The sequence below is a fragment of the Abramis brama genome, assembly GCF_963993115.1.
Source record: "Abramis brama genome assembly, chromosome: 14".
In the NCBI taxonomy this organism is placed as follows: domain Eukaryota; kingdom Metazoa; phylum Chordata; class Actinopteri; order Cypriniformes; family Leuciscidae; genus Abramis; species Abramis brama.
This window is the reverse complement of record NC_139976.1, coordinates 11,444,488-11,462,990: the sequence shown is the minus strand read 5'-3', so window position 1 is coordinate 11,462,990 and position 18,503 is coordinate 11,444,488. Positions and strand designations below refer to the sequence as shown.

At 39.8% G+C, this 18,503-nt stretch overlaps 1 protein-coding gene across 25 annotated transcripts in view; it reads right to left on the bottom strand.

Moving 5' to 3' along the window:
- Positions 1-16,236, bottom strand: part of tcf7l2 (transcription factor 7 like 2) — an 85,945-nt gene extending 69,709 nt beyond the window's left edge. For 3 of the 25 annotated variants that reach the window (XM_084134216.1, XM_084134217.1, XM_084134214.1), the window contains exons 1-3: positions 15,275-16,230; positions 15,067-15,133; positions 14,795-14,919 (exon numbers count right to left, since the gene is read on the bottom strand). In XM_084134216.1, the coding sequence (XP_083990342.1) occupies positions 14,795-14,919; positions 15,067-15,133; positions 15,275-15,463 (381 nt within the window). In that variant the 5' untranslated portion in view covers positions 15,464-16,230. Of the gene's footprint in view, positions 1-14,794; positions 14,920-15,066; positions 15,134-15,274 lie in introns of all 25 variants that reach the window. The other 22 variants (XM_084134212.1, XM_084134215.1, XM_084134200.1 and 19 more) reach the window with 18 other exon arrangements.
- Positions 16,237-18,503: the final 2,267 nt, after the last annotated feature.

Sequence of the window (18,503 nt, the reverse complement as noted above, 5' to 3'; positions counted from 1 at the left end):
AGAGTCATGGCCTTGAGAGGGAGGAAAAAAAATGAGTGTGGATAATAGGCCTGTTGTTAAAAGAATGGAGGAGAGAAAGAACAAGTGAAAGAAAGTGGGAATGAGAGGGGAGGAATATTAAAGACAAGCAGATCTCGTTTCACTTTCCAGGTCATCCTGGGGCTGCCGCTTAACTTGTTGCCATTATTTATGTAAATTTGGGCCAGCTGGGCATTTTTGGCCACTGCATCGCCTCTCACTTAAATGCCATGTCGAGTTGTGAACAATGCAATTGAAGCAATGCAAATGAATGACTAATTTTTGACTCAAGTTGAAATTGAAACGAACCATCTGAATCAACAGATTCACCCAAATGATGCTCCTCTTTAGTGACGTAACACCGCATTTAGTTGCACACCATGTTCAGTTGATGCAAACTGCTGACCAATCTGATCACAATGTACAGCTGAAAATGACAGTAAGAAAAATACCTTTATGGTATATTTTGGTATTTTTAAAACTATTATACTCGTATTAATCCCTAGGTTTTGCGGGCATTGGGATGTGTAGACACGTACAGGTAGATTTGCGCTGCGATAAAAATATGCAGCGAGTCGACATCGGGGCCTGTGCCGGCAAAGCTGGGCTTCAATTTGAGCTGCAGTGATGGACGGCTAATGAGAGCAAAAAAATCCATCCCGTATAACAACAAAATACCTCTGACACTACCGATCGCAGTGTTCCCGAGATGAGACAGAAAAAAGGCAAGGAGAAAAGAGAGCCGGAGGAAGACAGGCAGGGAATGAGAACGAGGGAGAGAGAGAGGGAGAGAAAACTCACAATGATGACACGTAAGTGCAAAGAGCGATTAAGGATTTACTTTCAAAAGGGCCTCCATTGATCTTTTTTGATAGACCTGCAATAAATCAAACCAGATTGACTCACATGAGAACGAAGCCTAATCCTTTAGTCAGATCCAGAAGAACTCAAACCAAACCAGCTGTTAATTTAGGCTTTACAAGATAAAGCAGGCGAAAGCCAACCTGATGTACCCTAGGGCAGGGGCTTACATCATCTCTGTAAAGCAATCAACTTATTGCCAGTTTGGAGAGGTAATCAGAGTGCACAATGGGAGGAAAGAGAAAGACAGAATTGCAGGGGAGGAGAAAGTAAGAAGAGGTCCAAAAGGCAGAAATAAAGAGGCTGAATGAGAAAAGCAGACAGAGAATGTGGAGAAGGGTTATTGCATGCTAAAATATGCAGCCATGTTAGAGATATGGCAAAATATGAGAAGTAGGCAGTGCAGGCTCTATTTCTTGCCTGAGCACCCTGTAATTTTCCTGTACGTTTGGCCCCATGCCCATGGCCATTGCCACCTCGGTCATGCCCGGTCAACCACACCGAGTCAGCGCCATAGCGTGCCATGCTAATTAAACCAGTTATTTTTGTTTGTGTGAGCATTTTTCTTCAACAAACTTTATTTTTCTGATGTAGAAAAAATATCAAACAATAAAATATATAAACAATTAATTATATCATTACTGTAATATGTCTACTACTATTATTATTATTAGAAACAATATCACAATAATATAATAAAATATTGATTATTATTAATAATAAAAACAAATAAATAAATAAAAATAAAGTACATGTAAGTGTATGTATAAAGATATAAGATAAAAAGAGAAACAAGGATGTTGTTGATTTGGGCAGTGACAGGGATGCATCACTCAAACACACACAGACACACATCCACTCATTAGGTACCATGTTCTTGCCTTTAATGTTCTGTTTACTACACACAACAAGATCAAATCTGAAATCCAATTCCAGGCCTGACCAGGGCCTTTCACTTTGGTTCTGAGGGTGCCTTGAAAAAAGCCAGGCTTGTAGTCTCTGGAAAGAGTCCAAGGGAAACTGAGGCTCAAGAGTCCAAACAAAACCCCAGGTGAAATCAGAGTAAAAGCAGGAGCCCACATCCCCACCTCCCTCCGACACACTGCCTGCACACAGGGATCACTCAGACTTTGGGTGTCTGCTCTACCCAACTAAATTGAAGTTAAACGAGCCAGGGGTTTGACACACGTGCACATCCATGTAAAGAGCTTGGCACTTCTGCAGCGCTCTGTTGCGCATGCTATCTTTAGTGCTGAACTAAGGTCCTTGCCGCCCCTCCTCCTCCTTTTAGTGGGTGTACCACTCAGTCTTGTGCCTTCCACCACCCTCCCCACAGGGTCACACTTTTAATTACACAGAAACAGTAATCCCATCAGACAGATGGCAAACAGACCATCACCCAATGACTTTATGCCCAATTGAATCATTACTGATGTTATTTGCTAAATTATACCAAAACTGAACAACACCGCCGAGCGGGATTTTCACGAGAAGCTAGCGAAAGCAGATGTGCCCTCCTGTCGAGCCTCTGTGACAGAGATCAAGAAGGCGTGAAGATGGGAAGTGGAAGCTGGGTCTGTTTTAAATGAATAATATTCTAATTCTAATAATATCAGTGCATGCAAGTACAGACTCTTATTATCCATTGTGAAAAAAAAAAAAAAAAAAAAAAAAAAAAATTCCTCTACCGGACAAGACATTTCCAAACAACTTGGTTTGGTAAACCACATAAACACAACTGAGAAGTGACGAGAGTTCTTCTCTTAAAAAAAGGGAGCGTGTTTGGTTTATGAGCTTTGCTCGGCACCGCCGTTTGTCTTTGGGGAACATCCCAAGAATCCACTCTTTCCTGAAAACCCAGAGCTTCAGTCCACAACCTTGCTGCCAGAGCCCATTCATTCTTTCTCTCGCTCGTTCCCTCACTCGCTCTTTCTTTTTGTCTGTCTCTCCCTCTTCTTTTCCTCTGCCCATGGCTTCTGTCAACAATTAGCGGTCGCCTCTTCCAGAGTCCCAGACCACAGCACCCCGAGCGTTAAACTATGCAATCTCCCAATCAGTCCCACAACATAAATTACATCTTGCAACATCGTTTGGGAAAGAGACGTACCTTGGTGCCAATAAACAAACAATTAAAATTGTTTTTAACAGAATACAAAACTCCAAACTCAGTCGGAGTCATGACTATATGAGCCATAATAAAGTCAATAAAAATATTTGGAGACCATATTCTTGGCTAGCAGCAGTGCCTGGTTGCTCACCTGTCGTGTTGCTTGGTGTTAATATAAGTCTGATTGGTGCATGTTCTGGCTGGGCCCCAGGGTGTAGTATTCCATGCTGGGTGGCTAGACTTCGTGCCGCAGATGGGAGCAGTTCCTCAGCCCAACACTAGAGCAGTAAATCTACATTTAACTATTGGGGGATAGGCCACACTATAATGTAACACTAACATTTTCCATTTCATAAAACACAACAGGGCAAAGGCAGTATTTTTTCTTTGTGCTCCCAGACTTACGGTTTTAATTATTGTTCCTTAGCTACCATAAGGCAGAGGGCACAGGGTCATGGCTTAAGACAACAACTCGGTCACTAAATCCAATTACTTTAAGACCAGCTCAAATTAGTTCATATAGAATAGCTGTTCAAAAATAATTGTCCCCTGCTTGGCCCTGAAAAGACAGGCAGATTCCCTACAAACCGGAGCAGTTGCGTCTCAAGGCATGTCCGCTGCTGTAAAGTGATCCAAGAAGCGCCAAGAAAACTTCCAAGCTGTTTTTTTAATCCTTTCCTGACTATCGGTCAATAGGCTACTGCCTGCAGTTATTCTTGCATGAAAAGATGTGGGAGATACCAAACTGGAAAAGGAGTGTTGCAAAGGGGACCAACTAGTTATTATAGGGTGTTCCTTGGACATGCACCGCATGATTAATCAATTTTTCATCAGAAGATGGCAGTCGGGAGGAAGCCGGAAATTACTAACATAAATGCTCCTGAAAACAGAGATTTTTGAAAATAGCCACAGGGAGCTTCAGGGAACACAGTCACATCAGCCAAAGCATCTCTGGTTCTCCCTTTTGTAATAAGACAGTAGAAATGTGCAACCAAATAACTGTCAACATAAAATTTGCACAGACTTAAGTAGCATCAGTAGGATCTGACCACAAAAAGCAACATGAGTGGTTCTCCTCAAGTGTGCGGTTGCACTCCTGGAGTCCGATCCCAGAGGCGAGTGTGTCGAGTGTGTAAGGCCGCACAGCAGCTGTGAGAACGGCACAGGGCCAGCTGCTTCCTCGCCGGCTCCGATTTCCTGACCTCACAGCCTGAGAAGTACACAGTCAGGTGACCAGATCTAAAACCTTCCTTGTGTCCTCAACGTCTCAACCAGAGCGCAGACTCTTTGGCAAAGGGCACATGAACGCCTTTCTGCTTTCAAAACCTTCACTGTGTTCACCATGCTGATAAAGATTTTGGTTCAATCTGTGGCCAAGCTCTGTAAACCGATGCCTTTTTCCCCTGGCTCTGACCGTATGTTTGCATACCACAAATCTTGCGTAACCGTCAAGTGGTTTCTCACCAACGGGACTTTTCATTACTGGAGTAGAGGATATTTATCCGCTCTAAATCAATAGTGTGAAAGCCAGGCAGATTGACATGCCTCGGGAGAAGAACACTTGTTTACCCAAGTAAAGATACAAAAGAGAAAGTCCCCAGATGGAGGGACTTCTCTTCGCAATCCTAAAGTGGAAGTTCTCTTTGCAATCCTAAAGTGGAAGACAACAAATCTGTTCAAAGGGTTGGTCAATACTGGTGTGCCCTTCAGAAGGGTAATGAGATGGATGAAAATGGGCATGCAGAGGTGATGGTGTACCGCCCATGACAGTGGCCTCAGCTTTGCGTGCCTTGAGTAAATAGCAGACTCTATGTGGTAATTGTAACTTAATTGTAAACCGAGGAGAGTTCAGGGAGAATGTCAGAGTCAAACTAGGTCACAGAGGGCCCTACTTCAGCATGACTAAGCTTCTGACCAGGTACTGCATCTTCAACCTGTCTTCCTCACACTCTGAGTTGGTAGACTAGTCGTGATTGAAGACTCTAGGCGTGTGTTAAGCCACGTTCGGTGAGCCGCCCTACGGAGTGTGGCCCTCTTCTCGGCTCATTTGAACTGCAATCCTGCTCTTTTGCTCTCAGTGCATCTTTTTGTCATTTGAGAGCTCATGCCCCATTTGTATTATCCACTGAAATGACAGGCGGAGGAAGAGGAGGGGGGTTGATGGGGAAAAGGAGGGGCTTCGGGGAGTCAGTCACAAGGAGACAGCTCCTAAGAAACATCCACAATCCCTCTGGTTGAGACAAACACACACAAACGCAAACCCATGCACACACTCTCCTTGCCTAATGTGCCACGACACTCGTACATCACCCACAAATTGGACAAATGAATTAACCACGGCCCCTGGTTAGCGTTTCGGGCTTTAAATGGATTTTCCCTCTCCTGGCCTAGCCAATAATTGCATTTATCCATCTTGTTGAAGCGCGGTTTACACACTTGCTAACATCATGCCAATCCAGGCTACATTTTCTGCTTCAGTGGCAGGAGAGGAGGAGATTTGTCTTTGGATCATAACAGGTAATTCAAACAACAATTAGTTCGATGACTCCCCCGTATGTCAATGTCTGGCTTCCCCACATGCAGGGTTTGTAGCAAGGGGATCTTCTGTCGCTCATAATAACCCCCCCTCCCCTCTATCTCTCAGTCTTCCTGCTTACCAACATGAATTAAGCTCCACTGTTTTTTAGTACCGCTCATCTACACCACTAGGCGTGTGCATACAGCATCTCCAGTAAATGTGACCTGCAACTATAGACCCTGAATTTCTCACACACACACACACACACACACACACACACATAATCTGTTAGACGCACACAGCACTTGTGTCGAAGTCTGCTGCAGGGGTCATCTGTGCTCTCACAAGTGTTTGAACAGTAGTGCATTAGACACTCCATGGCCCACAGGACAATTGGGCTGTGTAAACATTGTGGGACTTCCTTCCCCACAGACCTTAAGATCTGGACTAAGACGACCCACTATATGAATTCCTGCGCTTGCTTACCTTCCATACTGTAAGACAGCACAGACAGTTAAGTAACATCACATACATCATTCAACATAACGAATGAATCTGAGAGAAGTTAAGGCTTCTGTGTAAAAACCAGATCATTGTTAAAATTTAAGCTTTCATGGTTTTCAACACAGTTCTCAAACGCTGGATAATTTTACCCCTCTGTGACCTGAAATCTTTCACTTCGGCGCCCCATGCTATGACAAAGCAGGCAACTTATCTTTATTGATATTTGAAAAATGCAAAGCACGACGGCCCATAAAGATACAGGAGCCGTAAAGCTGAAGATAAAGAAAAACTGCCGGTTCTAAAGGGCATCTAGACAAACGTCACGCTGCCGCTGTCGCTTGCTTATTCCATACCAGCGTCGCTTAAACTGATTGCTGGCTAAAGAAAACAGCTCCAGGTCAGGATTAAACTCTCTTTCCTTATAAATCACTCCTACTCATTGCTACATCTTTCCGTTCACCAGATAGCTGGTAGAGAGAGATCACTATTCACTATGACTGGCAAGTAGTCATCATCTCTATGCTGCTGAATTACACCTCCTCTATGTCAGCGTTCAGATCTTAACACTGTGAAAGGACATTGGTTGCAATCAGACACCACATCTGGCACCTCTGGATAACACTGATCAGACTCACAGAGCCCTAGGGGCAGCTGCCCAAAGATACACCTCCATTCAATTACACCCCTCGCTCACAATGCAATTGACAATTCGTTCAGCGAAATCGACTGTACTGAGTGTTCACACCATCCTCTAATGAGATGAAGCTAGCGACAGTTGATCCAGGCTAATCCTTAAGGGTGAAACATACAAACAAACAAACCAACATTTCCTACAGTTTGTGCTAAAAACATTTTATGTGTACGCTGGAGGTGTAGACAATTCCCTCTAATTTGATGCGAGACCCTATGTGAGCTTTCTCCTCAGACACATCAACAAGACAAAACTGGTATACAACCATGTGACAACCACAATGCCAATCAGCTGAAATATTATCTATATTGTGTGAAAGCCATTGAGCAAAATACGGCCAATGAAATAGCATAATGCAAGGTTCCACAAACATCATTGCATGCCTGTTATTTAACACAGGGTATGGTTATCTTCAGATACGGGAAGATCTGTACCAAATAAAACTCAAAAACGTGGTTTATTAAGTTCATAAAGCACCTATATCTGTTAACGCATGCAAATATTGGCCTGGTGTACCTCTAATCTTAATATAAACCCCCGATTAGCGGATTAATTTCCTTCTACCCTGGTAGAAAATCTCCTTCACCTTTTGTTCAGTTCAGAATGCAGATCTTTGCTAGAAACAAGCATGCAATAAACTCATTAGTGAACAGACAAGCACACGCCCATCCACACGCACACACACACTGGGCCCTGCTCAGAGCTTATCCCTTGGCAATTAAAAGTTTAATTAGAAGATTAAAAATACATGGGCTGAGTTTTATCACCTATTACTTTCTCAATTATGTGCTTTACACATACAAAACGATCCCAACATATCTACAGGAATTAATGCAGATTATCGAAGTAAACAGGATTTCACCTTCTGCAATGCAATGTTATAGAATCTCAATTTGCAATCAGAGCTAGAAGACAAACTTGCCGGTGCCACATTAAATTAGCTCATTTCCTTATTAAAGAGAAACGTTTCACAGGACGGAATAATAAATACAGAAGCAAAACAGTGACTGGTCAGGCTTCATCTTTTTTTGGAAGCTTCAATAACATGCCTTAATGAAGATAAATTTGTCCTACTTTTGTGTTTAAAAATAGATGCGGATAGGTTTTTATTTGCTTTTCTGTGTAGAAGTTTCACTGAAAATGTATGTCGGCGACAGACTTCCTGTGTAAAGACAGTGATGGTCACTTTATCAGGCTTTTTATCAGAGGAGAATATTTACCACATACTCTGATGTCATTGTGTTTTCTGTACTAGTGATTCACATGACATATTGACAATGTCAATCATAATGTTTTAAAGTCTGATAATGAATGATGTACAGTAAAAAAAGACTTTGTGCCGATGAGCACAAGACACACACATGCTCTTCCAGTGGAAACTTGTGCACTCCTATCATTAAGCATACAAGTTAGATGGCAGCTCCAGAGAGCATGTGTGTGCACTTTGGCCCAACCCGAGCATGTTCCAATCCAAACAAAAGCCCAGTGCAACCAAATTCCACCAGCGTCACCCAAGCCTCTGCGCTGGAGAACTTCCAGCCGACATTTTGATGACGAGGCGGGAATCAGAAAGCATTAATAACATTAATAATAGCCTGATTCATTAAAAAAAAAAAAAGTTAAAGGAGAAGGAAGGGGAAAAAATGCCACACACAAGGCCTGTCCATCAAACATGACTATAAACTTGTCACCTCCTCCTTGTCGTTTTTCAGTCCCTGCTGTGTTTTTTCTTTCCTTCATTTTTTTTCTTAGTAGATAAATGCCTAGGGGCTCTATTGTTTGGAAATCTAACCAGGAACTGTCGCCACTCTCATTGCCCCCACATTAGCAGCAATTATGCGCCCTATTCAGACTGTCTTTGTGCATCTCCCTCCTCTCCGTCTTCCATCTCCCCCACTATGCCATGGCGGGCAAATCGACCCCGCTTTTTCCCGCTTTTCATAATCCCCCGCTCCAGTCCAGCATACAAGCAAAGGAAAACATTCCTTCAGAACAAGGTTTATTTACAAAAAAAGTTCTTAATAATAAATATAAAATTAAGATTCTTTTTAATCATATTGTATTGTGAACACAAAACCACACTAGCATTCATTCCGGGAAAAAATTAACTATAGTATATATAGTGAAAATAGATTAATTGTTGGGGCAAGTTGTCACATTTTTATTGGGTCAAGCAAGCTGTCAAAAATATTTCAAATGTACAGACAGTAAAAATGCACAAATTACAATATTTATTGGCCAAAAACATCTACGTATGTTTCCCTTTAACATTTTTTCCTGTTTCACAAATTGTTTTGTTTCATAATTGTTTTATAAAGCTTTCGTGAAAAGTCTCTAGTAGTCTGCATACAGTGTGACAACATGCCCCACTATTTAAAAATAAAAATGTGTTTAATGATTTGCATTATTATTATTATTATTATTATTATTTCTACCTGGGTAATAATAGTTGAAATGGTCAGTAGCTTTTTTAGGGCTAATGGTCAGTAGCTTCACCAGATTTTAAGATATGTGCCAATAAAGAAAATGATTTCCAAAAATCCTTGGAGCAAAAATTAACAATTAACCCTAATCTCCCTTACATATTTACATATATATGCCATTATATAAACACATTAATGACTTTTAAAATGTCTTCTGAAATAGCTGATTGTATTTATGAAATTTTAGAACAAACTCACTCCCGAATACTTAAAAAGAAATTAATAATGTTTACTGTAGATGAAATAGCTCTATGTAAATTTCAGTTTTGAACAAAACACTAGTTTGTAATCATAACAAAACAAACAAACAAAAAATGTTCGGGCTCTTTTAACAACTAAACTTTACCCATATATTTGTGTATTATGACTAAAAATTACATCATCTGCCAAATTGTATAAATATGAATGCAAATACCAGCACAAGTACTTTCATAGATTTTCATTTGGAAACTTGCACTTCTTGAAATCAATGGACTTAGTCCTTGACTCAAAAGGCCTCAACACTGGCGTCCTCACCCCCATCAGTAAAATCTGCCTGTCATATAAGAATTCACACGCAGCTATCATACAGCTGCACAGGCCAGCACATGGGTGCATGTGCACAGAAAGAGTAATTTCATTTCCATGTTTCAGGAGCCCCTCAGCGTGTAGGCCAGCAGCAGGACTATATTTAACAGATGACAAAAGTTGCATTCCAGACGTACAGTACAATCTTTGTGTTGATCTTTGTGTATGGAAATAAATGGTGAAGAGGAGAGAGGTGAGGGGTGGGGTCAACAACACACAGCTGCTAAGCCAATGCAGATCCATGAGACACAGAATTTACAACAGCATTACAGGACAGGATTGCGTTTGCAGCTTTAAAAACAAATGCGACGGAAATAAATCAAGAAAAAGACAAAAATATAATTCCCAATGGTGGCATCTGATAAAATGTGAAAAAAATTGACTATTTATATTTATTTGCGACACGAATATGAAATTCTTAACAGTCCACATCCGAACAAGAAACATTCATTAACTACTGAACTAGTGCGGAACATTGTGTGTATACACAATGCCGCCTTAAAAAACACCAGAGTGACACAGGGAGAAAGAGAGAAACAAAAAAAACAAAAAGGTTATTTTCACACACGATCATAGAGAGCAGCCTGCCAAAATCATCAACACAAGACAATTGAGCACAGCAAGCAGAAGAAAAAAAAAAAAAAAAAACATCTCAGTAAATATTTACAGCACAAACCTTTTTCCATTCATTTACCAAGCACTAACAAAACCATACTGTACTCTTTCACGGCCCACCCCCTCCGACCCCCCCCACCACATCTGCGATTCATTGACTTTACAATTTACCACATGTCGAGATGGGAGAGGTCGGGACTCTATCTGAATCACGACACAAATATGCGAGTGATTTATTGTTTTAAAAACCATGGGCCGATTTAGTGCAACTCCACTCTTCCTGAGCATTACTCCTATTGGCAGACCATGAACAATTACAGTTTGGACTAATTAAGCCCTGAGAATGTGCTGTGCGCCGCTAATGTCTCACAGGCCCCGCTTTCAGTTTAATGGTGCCAAACTTTGCTCCCCAACTTAACTCGCACAAATCCAAAACAGATTGCACTTTTTTTTATGGGTGTTTATCAAGCTCTTGCAAACAGAAACCGTTTGGGTTTTTTTTTTGTGTGTGTGTGTGTGTGTGTGTGTGTGTGTAGGATGGGAGGAGGAGGGAAAAAAGGAAAAGGAGAAGGAAAGAGTGGTGGAGGGAGAGAAAGAGAGAATTTTGCTTCCGCCATTCTTTGTAAACAAAAGTGATTTGCAAAACAAAAGGATGGCAACCTTCTAAATAAACTGGGAGTGTATTTTGTGGAGAGCGGCACAAAACGCGAGCGCGTAGCTCGGTGAGCCCCCTGCGGATAGCAATTAGGGGCCATTAACATGTAAAGCCAATTTGATAAGGTATGAGTCTATCCCTGTAAATCCGCATTAAACTATCTCCTGCACCTCACACGACAGGCTATTCAGCACACATAATCCATACGATAAACCATTGTTACTGACGTCTTAGCCTAAAAAGATTCAGCCATGGTTTATTAAAATATGTACATACATGGCTACACTAGGGATGAATGCATCTTGAGTAAAAAAAAAGAAAAAAAAGATTAATTGATTTAAAACACAAAATCAATTTATTGCATTTTATATTAAATGATACATTAAATTTCATATTAAAATACACTATAAAAAAAAAAAAATTCTAAACAATATTCCAGGCCTCCTCCATGCATGTCTATTTCTTTGCTTCAAATAGCGGAGAGTTCATTTGGGTGTTGCAAGTTTGTCTTTTTTTATATTTTGTTCTTTTTTTAAACTACGCATAATTATACGTTGAAACCTGAAACCTCTGCCAAAAGTCTGCAGGCCTAAGGAATTATGGGGCCAGGGGTGGCGTCAAATATCTTAACATTCATAAGTCAGAGAGGCAGTAAATAAACCCAGCGGATTTACGGGCATAAAGCCCCCTGCCAGAACTCAGCCGGCCAGACCTCTGCTCTACCTCGCTTTCCCTCCTCCACAGACCTGTTGAGGTGTGATTTTAGCCTACAGCCTCCCAGTTAACCCAGCACCTTTCCAACCACAACACACACGTAGAGTGCGTCCGCAGCCGTGCATCCGCTACGCAAACTGCTCTCATTGAAAGGGGGAAGAGTAGCTATTGTCTGCAGTTTTTAGTGTGGAAAACAAAAGAAAGCACAGGCATGATCAAATTGCTCAATGCTACCAAATCATCATAAAGCTTCTCCGATTGAGGTGGTTGGAAATACAGACTGCTCATTATTACAGCTCTCAGAGGTCAGACGAATTAAACTGGCTCTCTCTCTTCACTCAAACACACTTTAAGGGAAAACCATTTCATCACTATTGCAAGAGCGGGCCATCAGGGAAATTCAGCTGACACAAGGCCTATGTAAATAAAATAACATTTAAAAAAAGAAAAGAAAAAAAAAGTCACATCTCTGATATCAACCATTTAGATCAGCATCAGGCTTAAATAATGTGGCAGTAGCAAATTTATCCTGAAAATAAAACACTGGTTCAGTAAATACATCCGAATATTTAAAATGCAATAAAACTGGATTTTATCAACTGCTTGTTTAATACTAGTGAGATTTATATATTAAAAAAAAAAAGAGAGAGAGAGAGAGAGAGAGAGAGAGAGAGAGAGAGAGAGAGAGAGAGAGAGAGAGAGAGAGAAAAGGAAAAAGCTAACAAATCCTGAAAAGCACATCATCGGCAGCAAAACACAACAAGCCCTGTGCATTCGTTAAACGGAGCGACAGCTAATCGATGCTCAGGTGAATTATTTATCCTCTACTTAAGAAATGCGTTTATGAATACAACGGCTTTCAACTTCAAAGCGGCATGGGTCGGACGCCCAGGCAGCTCATAGGAAGCAGACCTCATGGCAAGGAAGCGGGGTGAAGGACTACAGCACCATGTCAAAGACTGAGATCTGTAGGCCTTGTTACAGTAAGAGATCAAACATTACAACATACAACTGTAAAGAAATGCATTATATCTATGGGTATAATATTTTGGATAAAAGGCCAGAACAGACCTGCACTGTACATCCAGCTACATACTATAGGGGAGGATATCAAACAATGATCCTACTTCCATGGGAGATTCCTAAATATATTCTTGGTAGCCAAAAATGAATAAGCCAGCGATTTAGACAGGGCTCCATCTCTGCAGGAAGAGGAACCATCAGACTATGAGCTCTGGTAAAAGCATCTCTGAGATTCTGACCTAACACGCTATGTGTCAAATACTTTCTTCATATTCCTTCTAATTTATGCACATTTGCGGTGGTCATACTGATGCTTTGAGAATTTTCTGTTTATATGTGAACGTTTCTATAATGTGCATTTACATCAGTAAAGAAATTATCAGCAGGTGAAAAACAGATTCAGCAAAAAGGCACGTTTCGAGAAGCACGCGATAACAGTCAGAGATGTTTCTTCAAAAATGTCACACTGATGCTAGAAACAGGAGAATGCCTTTTTTTTTAAAAACAGCTGAATCCAAAATTTCAGAGCAGTACATTTCGAATGTAGTCATTTACTTAATTTTAGGTTACACCACATGTCATTGTCATAAAGCGCACCTTCACGTTTCAGATTAAACCTAGAACTGATTATGAAAATCAGGAATGACCTACTGCACAATTTTCCCTGTCCTTATGTTATTTCTACAACAATGACATAAAAAATAAAAAAAATCCATTGTGAATTAAAAAAAAATGTACCTACTAAATCAGCAAAAATTATTCCTAGTGCCAGACAACCATGCAAAGCTGATATAAACAACAATCTCTATTTACACTGAAATATTGTACAATGCACATTACATGGTATTCAACCTATTGCATGCTCTAAACAAAAAGTCAATCATGCCATGACAAAATGTTAATGCAAACATAAAATATATTATATTTAATATGCATTTAAAGCAAATGTTTATTCATTTTTAAATATTACTGCTGTCTAATATTGTACTACACTCATGTCAAGGGTGGTATGAGCAATATTGTGCTTTCATTCTGACGATCACAAATTCATTGACTGACTTCCACTAATTACCATAAACATTTCCCACGATGCTCTTTGGCATTAACATTTATGTGCATTGACTTCTTTAAATAACACAAATCGACATTGTTAAGCTAGGATAAATTACTCATAAATTAGCTCAGATAAATGACTATTTTTTGTATTTTTATTTTTTATGTGGCACATTGTACAACACATGACATGTTTTCATCATCATGTCACAACAGCATCGTTGTTTCTATCATTTAAACTGACAATACTTTATCATTTTTACTCGATTTTCAATTCAAAGTGGCAGAAAAAAAACGCAGATCATAATTATGGCATCACTTTGATTTTATATAAAAAAATATTAAAGCTTCAGTTAAAATTAAGCTTTGCATTTTTGTAGGGTTAAATGTTAAATATCAGAAACGCCTTATTTTTAACAACAACGATTATAATAACAAAAACAGGGAAGATGATATTATTATTAATAATAAAATCGTTCAAACATTCTCGTACGTTTCAGTTTTAGAAATTCCGGAACATACGCTACTGCACATTAAATGTCCCGTTTAAAGCAAACGAGCTAATCCACTAGTTATTCAAGTGGGCTACACAGACCATTAAAATTAATAACAACCTACTGTAAAATTGCAGAATATAAAGCAAAGATTACCTGGCAAGTAGGCACACATAGTCGAGAAAAAAATAAAAGAAATAATAACAACGGAGTTAAAAGTAGCTGTGGCTGTGTGTTTGTGCACGTCATGAAAGCACATTATGCGTTCCACTGTACTTGCCGCTCGCGCGGGTCTGTCCACGCGCTCTCGCCTCGCGGGCAGCGCTCGTTCAGGGCGACAGTGTATCCGCGCGAGCGGCATGCCACTCTACAGTGCAGACTCAGAGTGAATTGTGGCAGAAGTTCACTAGCCTACCAAAGCAATTCCTAAACATGGACGTGGTGCTTTAGCTACGTGCATGTGGCTGCAGAAACACGTTAAAAACACTTACTGTGCGCGCGGTGGGAGAGAGCGATCCGTTCGGGAGGTACGGGCTCGTGAGGTCGGGAATCATTATAAATGGATAGCCCGGGTACGGTGGGCTCTTGAACAGCCCTCCATCTTGCCTTTTCGCAGCTAACATGGCGGGGGGGAAAAAGAGGAAAACTTTTAGTTTAAGTTACATTCCCAAAAACTTTGTACGTACGTGCAGAGGCAAACGGAACCGATGCACAGTGGTGTTGTCCTGTGCAAAAAGATGATTTAGAGAAAACAAGCACTCACCCTCCTCTAAACTTTCTCTTGTTTTGTCTCTGAAACTTTCAGATCTAGGCGGAGGCCGTCTTTCCGCCTTGAAATGCAACGAAACACAGGGAATGCATTGAATAATCACAGCGAGGAGATCGTTAGCTAGTTAGCAGCGTGTTTAAACAAGAAATGTGCAAGTAAAACTTCTGGACAAGTCGCGGATTTGCGGTTATTTGTCACTTACCTCGGAATCCGAAGAGCTGTTTTGATTCGTTTCCGACTCGTTTACAAGAGAAGACTTGACATCTGCTAAATCCCTTTCTGCTGAAGAGTTCTCCGAAATCTTTTCCTCCTGTTCGCCTTCGTCTTTGAAGGAAATCATTTCATCGTTCGCACCCAGATCGTCCCCTCCACCGCCGTTCAGCTGCGGCATTTTTCCCGAGGTGCGCTAATTTTGCGGGGGGCCAAAACACCCAAAAGTTTTTAAACCCTTGATCTTGGTGTGATCCCCGAATCCCGAGTTTTAAGTTTAGGGACTCGCAGTGGCGTTTGGCTGGGTGAGTGTTCAAAACTCAAAAAGAAGAGGGCAATCTTGGCAGAAACAGAAGCCGGAGACGGAGCTGAGGCGCTCGGATTGAGGGAGTTGAAGTTGGTCGGAGTGGTTTTCAGTTCAAAGGCGGCGCTGATTGACAGATAGAGAGGGATGGAAATAGAGAGAGTCTGGATTCGGGATTATTGACAGGGAGAAACACACAAGAAAAAAACTAATGAGATTCAAACAGGGAGGGACTTGAAGTGACGTTTTCATAAATAGAGAGGGGCAGGAAAAAGTACTGGAGGGGGAAAAGGGCTTGAACGAGAGCGAAAGAGAGAGCGCGCGCGCGAGAAACAGAGAGAGGGAGAGGAAAAGAGCTTTTGGTGAAGAGCAGGACAGTTAAAGCGAGTCGCCCCTGTTTGCTTTTGTACAGGAATGAATGGAAAAATAGGCGGAAGACACTTGTGCGGTAGTCTGAGCAGTGAAACTGTGCACAGCTAGAATCATATCGGCTTCCTTATTTTCTGCAGTTTTTTTAGGAGGTGCTAGTGGGCTGAAATATCAACCTTCAACTCAAATGAGAATAAACTCTGTACTGCTCGAAATCAAACCTATTTATGTTAACATCACGATCACTTCAAAACTATTTTACTTAAAAAGATTTACTGTGCAAGGGAAAATATGAAGAAATCGTTTAAATGACGTAGTTTTTATCGGTGTTTTAAAATGTGATTAATTGCAGAACAGAGTGACATTATTCTACACAGTATAATCATATACACTGAAATGTTTTCTTTATGTCAACAACATCTTTGTTTCTATCCATCCATTTGCACTTCACCAGTGATTAAACTGAAAATGGTCAACAAGTGTAACCTGTCACTGCAGCTTCACACTTTGATTTTACACACACACACACAAAAAACACATCTTTGTGTGCCTAAAATGTATATATATATATATGTGTGTGTGTGTGTGTGTGTGTTTGTGTAATTGTAGACACAACGTAATATTTCTTTCTGCATTGTATCATATTGTGTATATATATGTATAAATAATGTGTGTGTGTTATATATATATATATATATATATATATATATATATATATATATATATATATATATATATATATATAGGCCAGTATTAGAAATGGGTTGGTTTTGAGACAGGCTGGAGTGTGCGCAGACAGGCTAATTGAGGCCAGATAACCTGTATTCATTATGAATAAAGACAAGGGGGGGTGTAGGTTGAATATCCTTTCTCTCACGTCTCTTCTCAGTAAAAATGCGAGGGTAAACTTTTTTGCATTTCTAGCTAATGTTTTGTTAGTTTTGGATTGAAATAAAGCATATACATACATAAGTATATATACAAATAATAAAATATTATAAAATTAAAACAAAACTATATGGTAAATGTGGCTTCCCAAAATAATGAATGAAATACACTCTTGGAAGAAAAGGTTCTATTTAGAACGATAAAAGGTTCTGTCTGTTAATTGTATGAGTTTAATAATATAGCTCGTAAACATACGTTATCACAAAAAAAAATGTAAATAACGCATTAAACATGAATGTATTATGCAATCATTTAAGACATTTCTTATATAGAACCTTTTTGGCATAAAGCATTTTTTTTTTTTTTAAATTGAGTCAAGAACCCTAGGGTTCCTCACTGAACCTTTTTTAAAGAGATATATATATATTTTTATATAAGACATCCCTCTGTGTTTTGATTAGTAGTGCTCATCATAGTATTTCCCCCCATTTTGCATTATTTGGTTACTTATTGGTTTATTTTTTAAATGAGCTATTTCCTTACATCCATTTTAACAATGTCAGTCACACAGTATAATGTGAATAGAAAGATTAATTCATTTTCCTACCTGAATTTCACTGGTGGAAATATGTAGAAACGTCATTTGAACTGACCTTGCAGTGTAGCCCTTATAATATAATACACTGGGGGAGAAACAGTGTATATTCATTTTGTTTTTTTGAATATAAATATACATTGTATGCAAATAAAATTTGCACTGGGTACAAGAAGAACATTTTATTTTAATATAAGCAACCATATATTACAAAAACAGCAATATAACAACCGGCAACAGAATATATAAATAATATCACATTTCACAAATCATAGCACAGATTATATATGAATTATTTGGGATAATAATCCCCCAAAATGCAGAAAATGCAGCATGACACATCTTCAAACTCTTTGAAATGATTTATAAATATAAGATCTATGGCATAGACATCCTTATAGAGTGTCAATATGATTGAACAATAACGCTCAGTATTTAAAATGTGCTGTCAGCAGCTGAAAGATGCCCCATTGCTTTTTGACTTCAGAAGTCTGGAGCCTGCAGATACCAGACCAAAGCAGCTGAGCTCCTAGCTAGCATCACCCTGGATTGCCTCAGCAGGTTACTGAGAGTTCACTTAGATTGGGTGCGTTTTATCAGACTTGCTAAGCCAAGCCTTGCTCTCTTTAGTCCCCTGCTGGACCTAAACCTATGACCAACCCAGGTGTTAAAACACAGTTCAGACTGACCTATTCTCTCTGCACCAATATTTGATCAGGTTTAAGTAAACAAAAATAGAACATAATTTGTTCCGTACAAAATATGATTTATGTACATTGCCCTTATCGCTATACTGTGTTCTGTACAAAATGTTACCTGGTAGGATTTTGCGTCTGCAAGCAGTTAATTACCCACAATGCCTGTGTGTTCATGCGCTGGATGAAATGGCTCTGTTCTTAATTAGCATATTATGGGCTCTCTTAATGGTCTTCCCGGTTGTTTTCAGAGTAACAATATGTGCATTTTAAAAGCTGGGTTAATAGTGAATACAACTTGATTTATGCCAGATCCCCTCTAAGCTATAGTTGAATAAAACAAAAAAGGAAGAGAAAAAAAAAAGTTTTT